This window comes from Arachis ipaensis, chromosome B04, assembly GCF_000816755.2.
Source record: "Arachis ipaensis cultivar K30076 chromosome B04, Araip1.1, whole genome shotgun sequence".
Taxonomy (NCBI): domain Eukaryota; kingdom Viridiplantae; phylum Streptophyta; class Magnoliopsida; order Fabales; family Fabaceae; genus Arachis; species Arachis ipaensis.
Window position 1 is genome coordinate 124,983,440 of NC_029788.2, and position 15,888 is coordinate 124,999,327.

Below are 15,888 nucleotides of genomic sequence, written 5' to 3' on the forward strand. Positions count from 1 at the left end.
AAGAAACAGAAGAAACAGGGGCATACAAAGGTTGAACGGCGAAATCCTCTTGTTTATTTTGAAAACAAATAGTACCAATATATATATGTACAAGCTATAATTAATTAGGTTACATTGCCACTAATCTCCTTTAATTTAGTAATTAGGCAATTCTGAAGCTTTGAGATTACATCAGCAATGAATGAAAGAGAATGAAAGGTTACCAAGAAAAAAGAAACAGGGGCATACAAAGGTTGAACGGCGAAATCCTCTTGTTTATTTTGAAAACAAATAGTACCAATATATATATGTACAAGCTATAATTAATTAGGTTACATTGCCACTAATCTCCTTTAATTTAGCAACTATTCTAATTAGGCAATAGGCATGACAGTCACGTGATACCCGCCCTCAAGCTGAGAATATAGAGATTCAATAATCCTAGTTTGCTACGACACGTGTTGAAGGGAGCCGGAGATAAAGCTTTAGTAAGAATGTCTACTGTTTGTTCAGTTGTCTTGACGAGCAGCAACTTTACCACTCCTTCTTGAGCCTTGTTTCTGATTAAATGATAGTCCACTTCCAAATGCTTTGTCCTTTCATGGAAGATAGGGTTCGCAGCTATGTAAAGAGCGGATTGATTGTCGCAAAAGAGATTAAAAGGTGTCTTATGCTCAGCCTGGAGTTCTTTCAGAAGATACACTAGCCATTGTCCTTCTCTAGTTACCTGGCTCATTGCCCTGTATTCTGCCTCTGATGAAGAATAGGAGACAGTAGTTTGCTTCCTGCTACGCCAACATATAAGAGTTCCACCCAAGAAAAAATAATAACCAGTTACAGATCTTCTAGTATCTGGGCAAGTTGCCCAGTCCGAATCAACAAACCCTGTTAGTTTCAAGTTATTGTCTTTGCATTGGCGAAAAACAAACTCGAACTTGGATCACCCTTAAGATACCAAAGCACATCGAGACCTTCTTGAAAATGTTGATCAGTGGGGCAGTCGAGAAATTGGCTCAAATATCCTACAACATACGAAATATCTGGTCGAGTATTGGTGAGATATAGCAACCTGCCAACTAGTTTCCTGTACCGTAGTGAATCACTCAACTTCGTCCCTGAATTCTTGGAGAGGGTAGCTGAATATTGCATGGGAGTGCTTGCTAGCTTGGCACCCAACATACCAAATTCTTCTAAGAGGTCTAATGTGTACTTGCATTGGCAAATTACCAATCCTTTTGAACTGTGAGCAAATTCCAGTCCTAGAAAGTACTTCAATCTGCCGATATCTTTGATTTTAAACTTCTCATCCAACACATTTTTCACAGTGCTGATTTCTTCCATGTTATTTCCAGAGAGAATGAGGTCGTCTACATAAACTAGAATTGCTGTAAATTCATTCTCGGTGGCTTTAGTAAATAGAGAGTAATCATGTTTTGACTGAACAAAACCTTCTCTTTGTATCACTCAACTCAACTTCAAATTCCACATTCTACTTGCTTGTTTTAGTCCATATAAGGATCGTTCCAACTTGCAGACTTTTCCTTTTGGAGCATCAAGACCTGGTGGTGCTCGCATGTAAACTTCTTCGGATAAGTCTCCATGTAAGAACGTTGTGTTGACATCCAGCTGATGAAGGAACCAGTTTTTGCTCGTGGCAACAGCAAGTAATATTCGTAGAGTGGTCATCCTTACTACGAGGCTGAACGTGTCAAGAAAATCGAAGCCAGGCCTCTGAGTGAATCCCTGCGCAACCAATCACGCTTTATAGCGCTCTACTGTATCATCAGGATTGTACTTTGTCTTGAATACCCACTTACAACCAATGAGTCTCTTCCCAATTGGTAAATCAACTAGATGCCAAGTTCTATTGTTCTCAAGAGCCAAAAGTTCATCTTGAATGACTATTCTCCAACATTCGTGCACCACAGCCTCTTGATAGGATTTTAGTTCGGGATCGGATGAGAGATGTAGTGCAAAACCTTTATGATTTTGTGAAAGAGCATCATAATCTACTGCCTCAGAGAGTTGATACCTGTGTGTGGTTGGCACTTGAGCTTTGGTGAATGTGGACAGGAGCATGCAATGATAATCCTGCAAATAAGAAGGGGGTAGGTCTTCTCTCTCTAGTGGTCCTTCTTGGTTCCATATGTGTGTGTGGTGTAATGTCAGCCAGTTGTACATTTTCTGAATGTGCTAAAGATGATTGTGAATCTTGTGTATCATGCAGTGTTGTGCCTGAAGTGTGTGAGGCAGTGCTTGGTGCTTGTGTAAGGGAAGGCATGGGATGTTCCATGATAACGTGTGGAGTATGTGTGGGAGTGTGTGTAATATGTTGTGGCTCAAGATCTATTGTGAATAAATCAAGGTTAGTAATGTTGTGAGATGGTATACATGTATGTGATGCATGTTGGGAGCTTGAGTTATTGTCTTTGAACTTGTATGGAAAATGAAGATCATAAAATTGTACATGTCTTGAAATAAACATTTCTCTAGAATTCAGGTCAAATAGAATGTATCCTGTGGTTCCTTGTTTAAATCCCAAAAATATACATTTTCTAGCTCTGCTATTTAATTTTCTTCGATTAGCAGTTAAAGTAGAAGCATAAGCTAAACACCCAAACACTTTCAAATTTTTTAGATCAGGTAATTCATGAAACAAAATTTGAAATGAAGATTTTTCATGCAATTTTTTACTAGGCATTCGATTGATAAGATGGACAACATGGCTAACAGCAAAATGCCAAAAAATTTTAGGAATATTGGATTGAAATATGAGGGCTCTAGCTGTGTTGAGAATGGTTTGATGTTTCCTTTCCACAACACCATTTTGTTGTGGAGTCTCAACACAACTAGTTTGATGTTGTATGCCTTTGGAATCAAAAAAGGTTTTAAGACGAAATTCAGGCCCATTATCACTTCTTATGCATTTTATAGTTTTTCCAAATTGAGTTAGAATCAAATTAACAAAAGCTTGTAAGAGGGACCTGTCTCTGATTTGAGTTTCAAAAAAAACATCCACATTCTACTTGCTTGTTTTAGTCCATATAAGGATCGTTCCAACTTGCAGACTTTTCCTTTTAGAGCATCAAGACCTGGTGGCACTCGCATGTAAACTTCTTCGGATAAGTCTCAATGTAAAAACGCTATGTTGACATCCAGCTGATGAAGGAACTAGTTTCTACTCGTGGCAACAAGTAATATTCGTAGAGTGGTCATCCTTACTACGAGGCTGAACGTGTCAAGAAAATCGAAGCCAGGCCTCTGAGTGAATCCCTGCACAACCAATCGCGCTTTATAGCGCTCTACTATACCATCAGGATTGTACTTTGTCTTGAATGCCCATTTACAGCCAATGGGTCTCTTTTCAATTGGTAAATTAACTAGACGCCAAGTTCTATTGTTCTCAAGAGCCAAAAGTTCATCTTGAATGGCTATTCTCCAACATTCGTGCACCACAGCCTCTTGATAGGATCTTGGTTCGGGGTCGGATGAGAGATGTAGTGCAAAACATTTATGATTTTGCGAAAGAGCATCATAATCTACTACCTCAGAGAGTGGATACCTGTGTGTGGTTGGCACTTGAGCTTTGGTGAATGTGGACAGGAGCATGCAATGATAATCCTGCAAATAAGAAGGGGGTAGGTCTTCTCTCTCTAGTGGTCCTTCTTGGTTCCATATGTGTGTGTGGTGTAATGTCAGCCAGTTGTACATTTTCTGAATGTGCTAAAGATGTTTGTGAATCTTGTGTATCATGCAGTGTTGTGCCTGAAGTGTGTGAGGCGGTGCTTGGTGCTTGTGTAAGGGAAGGCATGGGATGTTCCATGATAACGTGTGGAGTATGTGTGGGAGTGTGTGTAATATGTTGTGGCTCAAGATCTATTGTGAATAAATCAAGGTTAGTAATGTTGTGAGATGGTATACATGTATGTGATGCATGTTGGGAGCTTGAGTTATTGTCTTTGAACTTGTATGGAAAATGAAGATCATAAAATTGTACATGTCTTGAAATAAACATTTCTCTAGAATTCAGGTCAAATAGAATGTATCCTGTGGTTCCTTGTTTAAATCCCAAAAATATACATTTTCTAGCTCTGCTATTTAATTTTCTTCGATTAGCAGTTAAAGTAGAAGCATAAGCTAAACACCCAAACACTTTCAAATTTTTTAGATCAGGTAATTCATGAAACAAAATTTGAAATGAAGATTTTTCATGCAATTTTTTGCTAGGCATTCGATTGATAAGATGGACAGCATGGCTAACAGCAAAATGCCAAAAAAATTTAGGAATATTGGATTGAAATATGAGGGCTCTAGCTGTGTTGAGAATGGTTTGATGTTTCCTTTCCACAACACCATTTTGTTGTGGAGTCTCAACACAACTAGTTTGATGTTGTATGCCTTTGGAATCAAAAAAGGTTTTAAGACGAAATTCAGGCCCATTATCACTTCTTATGCATTTTATAGTTTTTCCAAATTGAGTTAGAATCAAATTAACAAAAGCTTGTAAGAGGAACCTACCTCTGATTTGAGTTTCAAAAAAAATATCCATGTAAATTTATTTTTTTCATCCACAATAGTAAGAAAATACTTGTAACCATTAATAGAAGGAGTAGCAATGGATCCCCATATATCCACGTGAATAAGATCAAAGCAACATTTTATTTCTGTAACACTGTCAATAAAAGGCAATTTCCTTTGTCTTGAAAAATGACAAGAATCACATGGTATGATGTTGGTTTTACAATGAATGAATGGGTGTAGTTTCTGAATGCTATGCATCCTATCTTGTGGCATGTGTCCTAGTCTAAAATACCACAAAATATCTTTATTATCTAATCCATGTGCTATTTCTATTTGTGCTATGTGTGATATGACTTGGGTTGGAGGAGAAACCAATTTCTGATTTGCAAGTAGTTTGAGCATGTAAAGTCCTTGATCCACCTCAGCTGTGCCAATCATCTTCCAAGTATTCAATTTCTGAATTTCACACCTTGAGTCAGTTATAAAACGCTTACAATGCAAATTTTTAGTCAATTTTGAAACTGAAATAAGATTAAAATTGAATGATGGAATATACATTGGTGAGAAAAAATAGTGCCAATTATTATTGCGAGCCATTGGGAAGTTTAACTAAAACAGGATTGATGTGTCTATAACTTGCAGAATTTGATATGGTGTGAGTAACATGGTCAGTGGCTCCTATGTCCACAATCCAAGATTTTGAAAAAAAAAATTTATTGTAAGCAAGTAAGAAATATGTGTTCTCAATGACAAAGCATAAAAGTTACCTGAGGTGTTGGAAGGATTGATTCAGTGAAGAGCTGGGTTGGCGCCTTGAGGCTGAGTGTCTTCTTGTTGGAGGATAGACATAAGGAGTTGCCTTTATTCAAGAGACAATGTCACTGTAGAGCTAGTTGGATCTACCAGTTGAGTTGAGTTTAAACTGCTCTTGTCATCACATTTCTTTTCCGCGGCCATGTTGATGCTAGCGCTTCTAGGCTGCTACTTCATATGGGGGAGGGAACTCGTGTTTTTGGTAGCAAACATCTACCAAGTGCCCAGCCTTATTGCAAAATGAGCAGATTTTAGGGTAGCCTCTACCAAAACTACCTCGACCCCTCCCTCTATTGCTTCTTCCAGATCCACCCCTACCACGAGAATTGAATCTTGAATTACGGTCACGATTAACGAAGCTATCAGAATTTGCAGCAGCGAGCACGATTTGTGAATCATGTACATTTTCGTCAGTCAAATTCAAATGTCTCTCTTGTTGTATGAGCAAAGAAAAGACTTCATTAACATCTGGAAGAGGTTTAGCAAGCATGACTTGAGAACGAACATTGTGGTATTGCTCATTTAGTCCCCTAAGGAATCGAACAGTATAAGTCTCTTTTTTCTGAATTCGAAGCTTTTCCAGCCCACAAACACACGTGGATTCACATGCTACACAAAGAGGAATAGACTTAAAATTTTCAATTTCTTCCCAAATAGTCTTTAATTTTGTAAAGTAAGCAGTGATGCTTGAATCCCCATGCTTTAAAGAGAAGAATTTTTCTTCCAATTCTGTAATCTTAAAGATATCACCTTGATAGTAACGATGCCTCAAATCATTCCAGATATCCACAGCTATATCATTCCAAATGACACTTTTTGAAATTTCATTACTCAAGGATTGAAGAATTCATGCCACAATAAAGGTATTACACTCATCCCAAGCTGAAAACTTAGATAATCTACACTAGGTTTCGGTAATGTGCCATCCACAAAGCCAAGCTTATTCTTAGATTTTAGCGCAATTAACATCACTCTGGACCATTCATTATAGTTCTTGGTATCCAATTTCATAGAAATAATTGAAACCCCAGGGTTTTCGCTTGGATGAAGAAAGAATACACTTGAGGGATCAAAAAGAGGACTCACACTTTTATGATTCAATTGCGACTGCAAGTTGGTGAGTTGATTGAGGAGATGAGATAGAGTGTGAACATCGAACCCTGGAGAAGCACCATCGCTGGGAACGGAGTCTACCATGGAGTTACCACAAAATTGAATAAATTGAAATATTTCCTTCGCTTATTCGTTGATCAGAGTCACCGTCTTGCACAATTGCAGAAAAGGGAGGCGATGTACTTCCAGCAATTTCTGTTGGGGAGTTGTGTGAAGGAAGGAAAAGAGAAGGGGAGAAAGGCTCATCGCACCATGATAAAGCACTGAAGCTTTGAGATCACATCAACAATGAATGAAAGAGAATGAAAGGTTACCAAGAAGAAAGAAACAGGGGCATACAGAGGTTGAACGGCGGAACCCTCTTGTTTATTTTGAAAACAAATAGTACCAAAATATATATATATATATATATATATATATATATATATATGCTATAACTAATTAGGTTACATTGCCATTAATCTCCTTTAATTTAGCAACTATTCTAATTAGGCAATAGGTACATTTTTATTTTGACCTGCACATCTTATCACACAAATCAAACATAAAAATGGACTTTTAAAACCAACCAAATCAAATGTTTGTCATATACTAAAAAATTAATTGTTTCTTAAACTCAAGAAAGGATATAGTGTAATCGATAAGAAAGGATAGTTAGGAATCGTAGCTGTAATCAGTTACTGTGTGTGGTTAACTGCTATATGCGTTCTCTCTGTCTCTCTATATATATAAGAGCTGCTCTAGGGCTGCATGTATACATGCATGTATAATACTGCACATTTCTTCTAATACAAGTAATTTAGTATTCATTCATTTATTGTTTTGTTCTGGTTTGTATTAAAGTATCACTTCTTGATTTTTTTTCAAGAGCAACGCGATGAAGAATGGTGGAGGTGATGAGCTTCCTAGCGCGGCTAGTGGTCAAGAACGAGGAGGCGACAGAGAATGTTGTTCAGTGGCAAGACAACGAGGCGATAATGAAAAAGGCGATGAGCGGAAGAGGTCTGAGAAGAGGTGAATATTAGTGGTGTTCACTGATAACCAGAAGAGATCAGAGGTTTGAGAAGCAAAAAGAGAGATGGAAGTGAGAAAGATGCACAACGCCGAAAGAGAGGAGAAAATTTTTAGAATTAGGATCTTTGAACTTATTAGCTATATATTATTTATTTATTTAGTGTGGATTGAATCGGCAAATACAAATGTAAAATTCATAATTCCATCTTATTAAAGTACAGATTCAATATTATTCAATCCGATGATTATACGGATTAAATGATATCTGCAAATTGTAAATTCAATGTGGAGAAATATATATTATAGATGTGCGGATAATATTTAATTCATACTCACCCTTAAATATAACATGTATTAACATATCAATTAGTATTTTTATATAAAAATTAGGAGTCATTTAGATAAAGACGTTTAAAACGTCTTTTTTTAAAGATATGTTTTAATAATTAAAATTCAATACATATAATCAATTAAATCGTGTTAGTTTTATCAAAATTAAATCAGACAAATTGATTTGGTCAAAAAATTGGTAAACTAAATTCAGGGCTGCTACACATCCATATAACCATATAACCATATAGGCACAAGCCCAAATTGTTTCAAGCGCATTAAATGCAGAGTGAGAAAGATTCGCCACACAAAAAACCTCTCATTTTTCAATTCGCGCTTCATTATGAATGAACGTTACATCTTCAACATGAAATCAATACCCCCAAAAAACTCACTCTCTTCGAATCTCTCTAAACATCACTCAAACTTCAATCACATTCTTTGCGGAAACCACTGCTGCAAACAAATCGGAAGAAGATTTCGCAAGCAACAACCAGAAACAAACGAAAATAGCAATAAAGACTACAAAAGATATGAGAAAACTACTGTTCATTTAAAATCTTGAAATGTCGCGTTTCACCTATTTTCATTTCAGTTTTACTGGTTTAATTTGCTTCGTTTAGTGGATTGAACTATTGTGAATGATTTTTACAGTATAACTAGGGCTTTAAGATATAGTTGCTTGTTCTTATTGGTTTGGATAGTTTAATTAGAGTTCTGTTAGTATCTTCAGTACTTATTTTCCATTGAAGAACACTATTCTTGTTGATTGAAAATTGATAATGATTTATATTAACCACATGAATATTTTTCGGTTCGGTGGCCTTTGTGATTTTGGTTCTGTACATGAAAGATTTTCGGTTCGGTGGGTTGTTGATGTATTGAATGAGTTTTGTTTAAAAAAATTCACATTAGAGACAAGTCTTTCACTTTGATAATCCATACTACTGTAATAGTATTTTTGTTGATTGAAAGTTGATCATCATTTATTAACCACAGGATCATTTTTCGGTTAGGTAGCCTTTTTTATTTCGGTTCTGTGCATGAGGGATTTTCGGTTTGGTGGGTTGTGGCATTCTAATTGACTTGTTTAACATACACGTGCTTGTGGTTGTTGATGTATTGAATGAGTTTTATTTAGGACAAGTTACATTAGAAACTACACTTTCACTTTGATAAGCCATACTACTATAATAGTATTTTTGTTGATTGAAAACTGATAATCATTTACTAACCACATGAACATTTTTTGGTTCGGTAGCCTTTTTTATTTTGGTTCTATGCATGAAGGCTTTTCGGTTCGGTGGGTTGTGACATTCTAATTGACTTTTTTAACATACACATGCTTGTGATTGTTGATGTATTAAATGAAATATTGACCAAAATTTTTTATTACAGCAAAATACAACAAGAAAATGGCAACAATGAAGGAGAAGGCACATTATAACGTAAGTAGATTAAATATATTTATCTACTTTTATTTGAATAATATCTATTTTGTATTATAAATATATCCTCATATTCTGTTTCAAAACTTGCAGAAAACTCACTATTGCAGATGCCAAACAAAAGCAATAGCAACAGTGTACAGGGAAATAGGTCAAGAAAAGAAAGATATTGTGGAAGGAATGGGATTTGGTGATCTGGCACGTGTGCCAGAAATGAACGTCTCTACTACACTGCTGATAGAATTGATTGATCGGTTTGATATAGAGAGAGGATGCCTGAAAACTAAACAGGGGACAATAAACATAACTCCTCGGAAGGTAGCAGCTGCCCTCGGCATAACCAATGGAGGTAATACATTTTTCACTTACTGCTTATTTTCAGTTCATTGGTGTCCGGATAATTAAATTGGCCGTTTTTGTCTTATTTTTGCTATTAAAATATTGTAAGAAATATTTTTTCTGAAAAGGTTGATTACAACAAGCTGAATCCAGCAGACAAGGAAATATTTGACAGTGTCAAAAATATTTCCTTGGCAACTTTGGCAAGGAATGTGTTGGATATGAGTGTAGAAGGGGAGGAGAACCAGAAAAAAATTCAAGAGGACTTTTGTTGTCTTCATACAAAAGTGCTTCTTGCTGCCCACGACGGTAAGTGTGGCCTCTCCAATCCACAAGCCACCGATCTTTCATGTGGACAACCTTAGGGAATGGAATTGGGCAAAGCATGTTCTCAACTTCTTAATGAAAGGAGTTGAAAACAAGAGAGAGGGGAAAAAACAGTCTGGTGATGGATGTATTTTTGTATTAATGTTGATATACTTCCATGAAACAAAGTTCCTCCGCCCATTTGCACCTGATGCTCCCCTGCACCATGGGTGGCCTATTGGACAAGGGAAAAGATCATTGAACGGATTTCATCGGAAACAACACAACCATTGGTAAGTACTATACTAAAATTCCCCGAAAAATTTGCTTTGAAATGCTTTTAGGTTATAATTAAATTATTTGTCTACTTGCAATTGTTAGTTTTGTTCATTTGAATGTTTCTGCATTAAGAAACATTTTTCTTGATGAATAAATAGTTGTCATGTACTATTCACCATATGAATGTTTTTTGGTTCGGTAGGATTACTTTATTCAGTTCACCGAATTGTTAAATTGTTATTTTAATGATTAATTAATTGAGACCTTGTTTCTGTTTTAGGGACTTTTGTACAAAAAGCAAAAAAAGAAAGAAAAAACAAAAACAAGTAACTTGGAGAAAAAAGAAAAATAAAAGAAAATAAAAAAGAAAAATGTTGAGAGGGATTCTTCTTCAGAAGAGGGAAGACTTTCCGAATCTGAATCCGAAACCTAGTAAGTTTAATTTTCATATCAATTTCATTTAATTTGTATTTGCTTAAATTTGTTCTTATGCGCTTGTTCTTATGTATTGCAGAGAAGAAGAAATAAAAAAAACCACAAAAAAAAAAAAAAGAAAACAACCATTGAAGGTTGTTAAAAAACAAACAAAAAAAAAAAGCATGTGCCTATAGATTTAGAAAGCACAAGCGAATCTGAAAACGAGTAAGTATTTTTGTTGATTGCATATATATCTATTTTCGGTTTAGTGGGCTTCTAGGTTTCGGTTTAGCAGTTTAACTTATTTCGGTTCGGTGTTATCTTTGAGTTTTGTTGACTTCATCGTTAGTGTCTTGTCTCCGGTATAAATTTAATGTGTTTATCTGTGTTACAGAGAAAATGAAACTGAGAAAACACCCATAATAAAAAGAAGAAAACAACCAGAAAGAGTGGCAAAAACACCAACCCAACCTGAGAAGGAGTAAGTTTCTTGAATCATATTTTCTTTTACTGATACTTACATTTTAGGTTTCTTGATACTTATTTTATGAACTTTCAGAACAGAACAAGAAAAAGACAATGCTACCGAAAAAAGAAAACGATCATTGGAGATAATAAGGGAGAAAAGATCAAAGAAAAGAAATGATGGAGCTCAGTCAACAAACTTTGCTCCGGATCAGTTTGACTCTCCACAGGGACAAAATGATTTCTCTCAGACGTAAGATTCAGTTTATTATTCCCGAATTCTTTTTCTTACTTGGCTTACTTTTGCTACAACCTTTTCTAATTCCTATAGATTTAATTACTAATATTTATTTATATTGATTAGGGTGCCGACTGCAAATATTGATAGTGAGCAAGTCTTATAGACACAAGAAAGCTCTACACCTTCTGTAGATGCTGCAAGCAAAACCTGGTAAATTGGTTCACCGCATATTGTATTTTCGATTCGGTGGTTGCCCAAAAATGAATTTAATGTCTTTCTAGACCTCTGCTTTTAATCTTAGTTTCTAATTTTAATTTTTTATTTTTTTTTAGGAAAATATCCCGGAAACCCCGGTCAAATATTTTAGAAAAAAAAAAATCTTCCCAAGAAAGACGTCTAAAACTGTACAAGTGTAAGTTAAAAATATTTATGTTACTCTTTTAAATTTAGTTAATAATTTTTATTTAATTAATTAAAAGAAAATTGTGTTTAAATGTCACTAGAGCTACACCTGAATCTGAATTACAAATCGTTGAGTTTCAACAACAAACTCGTTCTGAACCTTTGGAAGTGTGAGTGTTTCAATGTGCAAATTCCTATTTCTCAAAACAAATTCTAATTATTCTAATTATTCAACATTAACTTTATTTTTGTTTATATTCCTTAGACCTCCTCTTGCATTGTCTCTTCCAAGTTCAGTTCAGGAAGTGTTGATGAAGGATGACTTCATCTATGTCCATCCACAAGAGGAAACACAACAAACATCTAATAATGAGTAAGTTAATAAATATTTATTCACCACATGAATCTTGTTCAATGTTTACTGCTTATAAATGGTTTAATTATGATTCAGTTGAAACCAAAAATGAATTCAATCTGTTCTTGTCTTTGGACTCTCTTCTGCTTATTACAGCAGCCCTCAAGAAGTTGAAAAGCACGGTGTTAAAGTATCTCTTACGAGTTCTGTAATTCAAGACTTAATGAAAGATGACTATGTGTATGAAGTTTCTAATGAAGAGTAAGTTTCACATAAAAATTCTTTTTATTAATTTTAATGGTTGTTATTGAACTGTTTTCTATTTAATGCAACATCCCTGCAAAAGAACAAGAACAACAAGCCCAAGAACTAACGGTGCAACAAGAATCAGAACAAGAAGCATCTGTTAATGTGTAAGCACTAAATTCTTTAATATCACTTTTGTTTAATATAATTTCGGTTCACTATAAGTTTGGGTTTTGGTTCAGTATAAGTTTAGTTTTCGGTTCACTATAATGATTAGTGTAATTACTATTAAATATCATTGTTAAATATGATAATAGTTTGGGATAATTATAGAAATATTTACTGTTTAATGCAACAGCCCTGCAAAAGAACAAGAACAAAAAGCCCAAGAACCACCGGTGCAACAAGAATCAGAATAAGAAGCACCCGTTAATGTGTAAGCATTAAATTCTTTGATATCAATTTTGTTTAATATAATTTTGGTTCACTGTACGTTTAGGTTTTGGTTCAGTATAAGTTTGGTTTTTGGTTCACTATAATGATTAGTGTAATTTCTGTTAAATATCAATGTTAAATATGATAATAGTTTGGAATAATTATATAAATGTTTACTGTTTAATGAAGCAGATCTCTGGAACAGCCCTGCGAAGAACCAACAGAGCAACAATCCAAACAAGAAGCACCTGTTGATGTGTAAGTTTTACTGCTTATATAAATATCAATAATGTTTACTGCTTATACATGGTTTAATTATGTTGTTGTCTTTGGACTCTCTTATGTTTCTTATAGCTGCCCTCCAGAACCCAACAAGCAGGGTGTTACGAGGTCTATTACAAGCTCTGTTATTGAACAGTTTTCTAAGGATGTCGATGTCTATCAAGTTTCTGATGAAGAACAATCCAAAGAACCTCCAGTGACACGGCAATTAGAAAAACAAACTCTAATCTTGTCATCATTTGACAGGTATGTTACTTGCTTTTCTTTAATATCATTTTTGTTTAATATCATTTCGGTTCACTGTTTTTTTGGATTTGGGTTCACTATTTGTTTAGATTTCAGTTCACTATATTGATTAAATATCATTTTTGTTTAATATCATTGTTAAATATCTATCATCCTGCAGTGCTGCTCAACCTAGGGAAAGGGAAGGTGAAAGGCCTTCCTTTAGCCTTGGGATAAGTCCACCAGCATCTCAACCAACTCAGCCCTCCCAAGAGAGTGATTCACAACTTGACATCCTGACAGAGGCGGTGATAGAAGCTGGATTAAAATTTGGTGAAGAAACATCTTCAAAACCAACCTTACCAGCGGCTCAAGTTTACAAAACCCCGCAGAAAAAAACAAAAATCACAAACAAGCTTATTGATAAGTGTTATCATTGGATGACACATGTAAAACAGACAAAATATAGTACCAATGAATATGAACCATTATTTGTCTTGAAACATGAGGGACTCTACGAGGGATTAAGAGAATATTTTATGTCTCTAAAGCCCGAAGAACAAGTGCATGCTGTGGTAAAATCCTTTGCCAATTGCGATAATATTATTGATTTTTTTAAACACTCTTATATATTATGTCTCATAAATTTTCATCCTGTAGGTGGTTAGTATACGCAGCTTAATTCTCAACGAAATAAAAACCAAACGGTATCAAGAACAAATATACATTATGCCGATGGATATTGTGGTAAGTAAATTTCTTATTCACTGCTTTTTACTTTTCGGTTCAGTGAGAATGTTAATATTGGTTCACCTGATTCTTATGTCTTCTTTTGAGTACTTTTGGATTTAAAAAACTTTTCTCTTGAAGATTGAATGTTTTTCACGTTTTATTCAGCATATGATTTTTGTTCGGTTCGGTGAAATATGATTTAACTGATGTTGATTTTGCAGAATTTTATCATGGGAACATATGGCGACAAGTACGATGATAAGAACACAAAAAAAGTCCACAGTTTTAATATTTAGCAGTATGACCACCACTGGCAGTTTATTGACAAAAGGAAACTTGCATCCCATCCATTTGTTAGTTGTAATATTTAAAATTGTTTGATAATTCTCTTGTTTGCTATTGTTTCCACTGAAATATTCTATAATTTTCTGAAATTTCAACTATTTGTTCCAATTTGCAATGGAGGGCATTGGTGGTTATGGATTGCTGATGTAAACAATAAGAAATTCTATGTTCTTGACCCTATTAACAAGAAGCCAGACGATATACCTGATTCGAGAAAGGAAATAAACAAATTTGTTGTAAGTTATTTCTTGTAAATTATTGAAATTATTCTGTACATGAGAGGAGTTTAGTTCACTATTGTTGGTTTTATTTATTTACTTTTTTTTTGTCTCTTTCAGAGTTTAATAATTTCCCAGATGAGGGTGTACGCTGGGGCGGAACCCTTAATAAAGGATGCACTGGGAGAGGAAGCAGAGTATATCCCATTAAATGGTCAACGTACAAGGTAAGAATCTTTCTCATCTATAGTGCTATTTTTAATGTGTTTTATTTTATATACTAATGATCGTATTATACTCAATCCTTGCTTAGCTATGATTGTGGAATATTTGTAATGAAATGGATGGAAACAATAGATCTGTAAAAAATAAAGAGCGGCAAGAGATATAAATATAAAGCTTGGACACAAGTAAGTACTTTCTAAATTAATAAACTTTTTTCTTTTATTATTTCATTCAGTTAAGTTGATATTGTAACTAGAGCTCTGAAGTTGGTTGTTACTCTATTTAATAGTTGTTTTCCATGTAGAAAATACTATTCTTGTTAATTGAAAATTGATCACTATTTATTCACCACATATAAAATTTTCGGTTCGGTAGCTCATATAATTTTGATTCACCAAGTGAATGTTTTTCGGTCCGGTGGCTCTTATAATTTTGATTCACCAAGTGAATGTTTTTTGGTTCGGTGGCCTCCTTTTAATTTGTTTAGGTTTAGGGTTACTGTGATTCTATTTTTATAGTATAACTAGGGCTTTGAATTAAATTTGTTGTTATTTAATGTGGTTTTGATTTACTTGATATTTAATGTGTTCAGGATGTAGGGTTATTGTGATTGCATTTTTACAGTATGATTAGGGCTTTGAATAATATTGTTCTTATTTCATTTGGGTTCATTTCTTATGTAACTAATTCATTTCAATTGAAATGCAGAAAGAAATTAATGACTCCAGATACCATTATGGTCCACATTTTCTGTTTCATGAAATGAACAAAATGAGAGACCAAATAATTTTGGAATTTGAAGCAATAAGACTCCCCAAGCCGTCTGCTTTCCTCTCCAACCCTTATTGTAAATACACATCTGGGAATTTAGCAAACAATGCTTCTTTCAAATGTATATATGTCAATGTTAATGTATATATCTATTCTTAATATCAATGTATGTATCAAATGTTAATATTTATATATCTGTTAGAACTGTGTGGCTGCTGTTTTATTCCAGGATCTCAGTGATTGCAATCACTGTATTTACGAATACATTTATAATCCAAAAGAACACAGTGAATCGAAATTAATACACTGGGCGAACCGAAAAAGTAAAAACACACTGAACCCCTAAACCCTGAACCATAAACCCTAAACACTAAATCCCTAAACCCT

General features: G+C 34.6%; 2 protein-coding genes and 1 long non-coding RNA gene across 3 annotated transcripts; 1 reads left to right on the top strand and 2 right to left on the bottom strand.

Annotated features, from left to right (window-relative positions):
* Window positions 374-1,320, bottom strand: LOC107637206 (uncharacterized mitochondrial protein AtMg00810-like). The gene is made up of 2 exons (XM_016340643.1): window positions 951-1,320; window positions 374-864 (listed from the first exon to the last, which is right to left on the bottom strand). The coding sequence occupies exons 1-2, from the start codon at window positions 1,318-1,320 to the stop codon at window positions 374-376; spliced, it is 861 nt and encodes a 286-aa protein (XP_016196129.1).
* LOC107637207 lies at window positions 5,474-6,510 on the bottom strand. Its single transcript, XM_016340644.1, has 2 exons — window positions 6,204-6,510; window positions 5,474-6,105 (listed from the first exon to the last, which is right to left on the bottom strand). Exons 1-2 carry the CDS (start codon window positions 6,508-6,510, stop codon window positions 5,474-5,476), a joined length of 939 nt encoding a protein of 312 aa, XP_016196130.1.
* LOC110270793 lies at window positions 14,485-14,865 on the top strand. The gene is made up of 3 exons (XR_002360424.1): window positions 14,485-14,523; window positions 14,626-14,732; window positions 14,819-14,865. It is a non-coding gene; the product is annotated as an uncharacterized LOC110270793 (long non-coding RNA).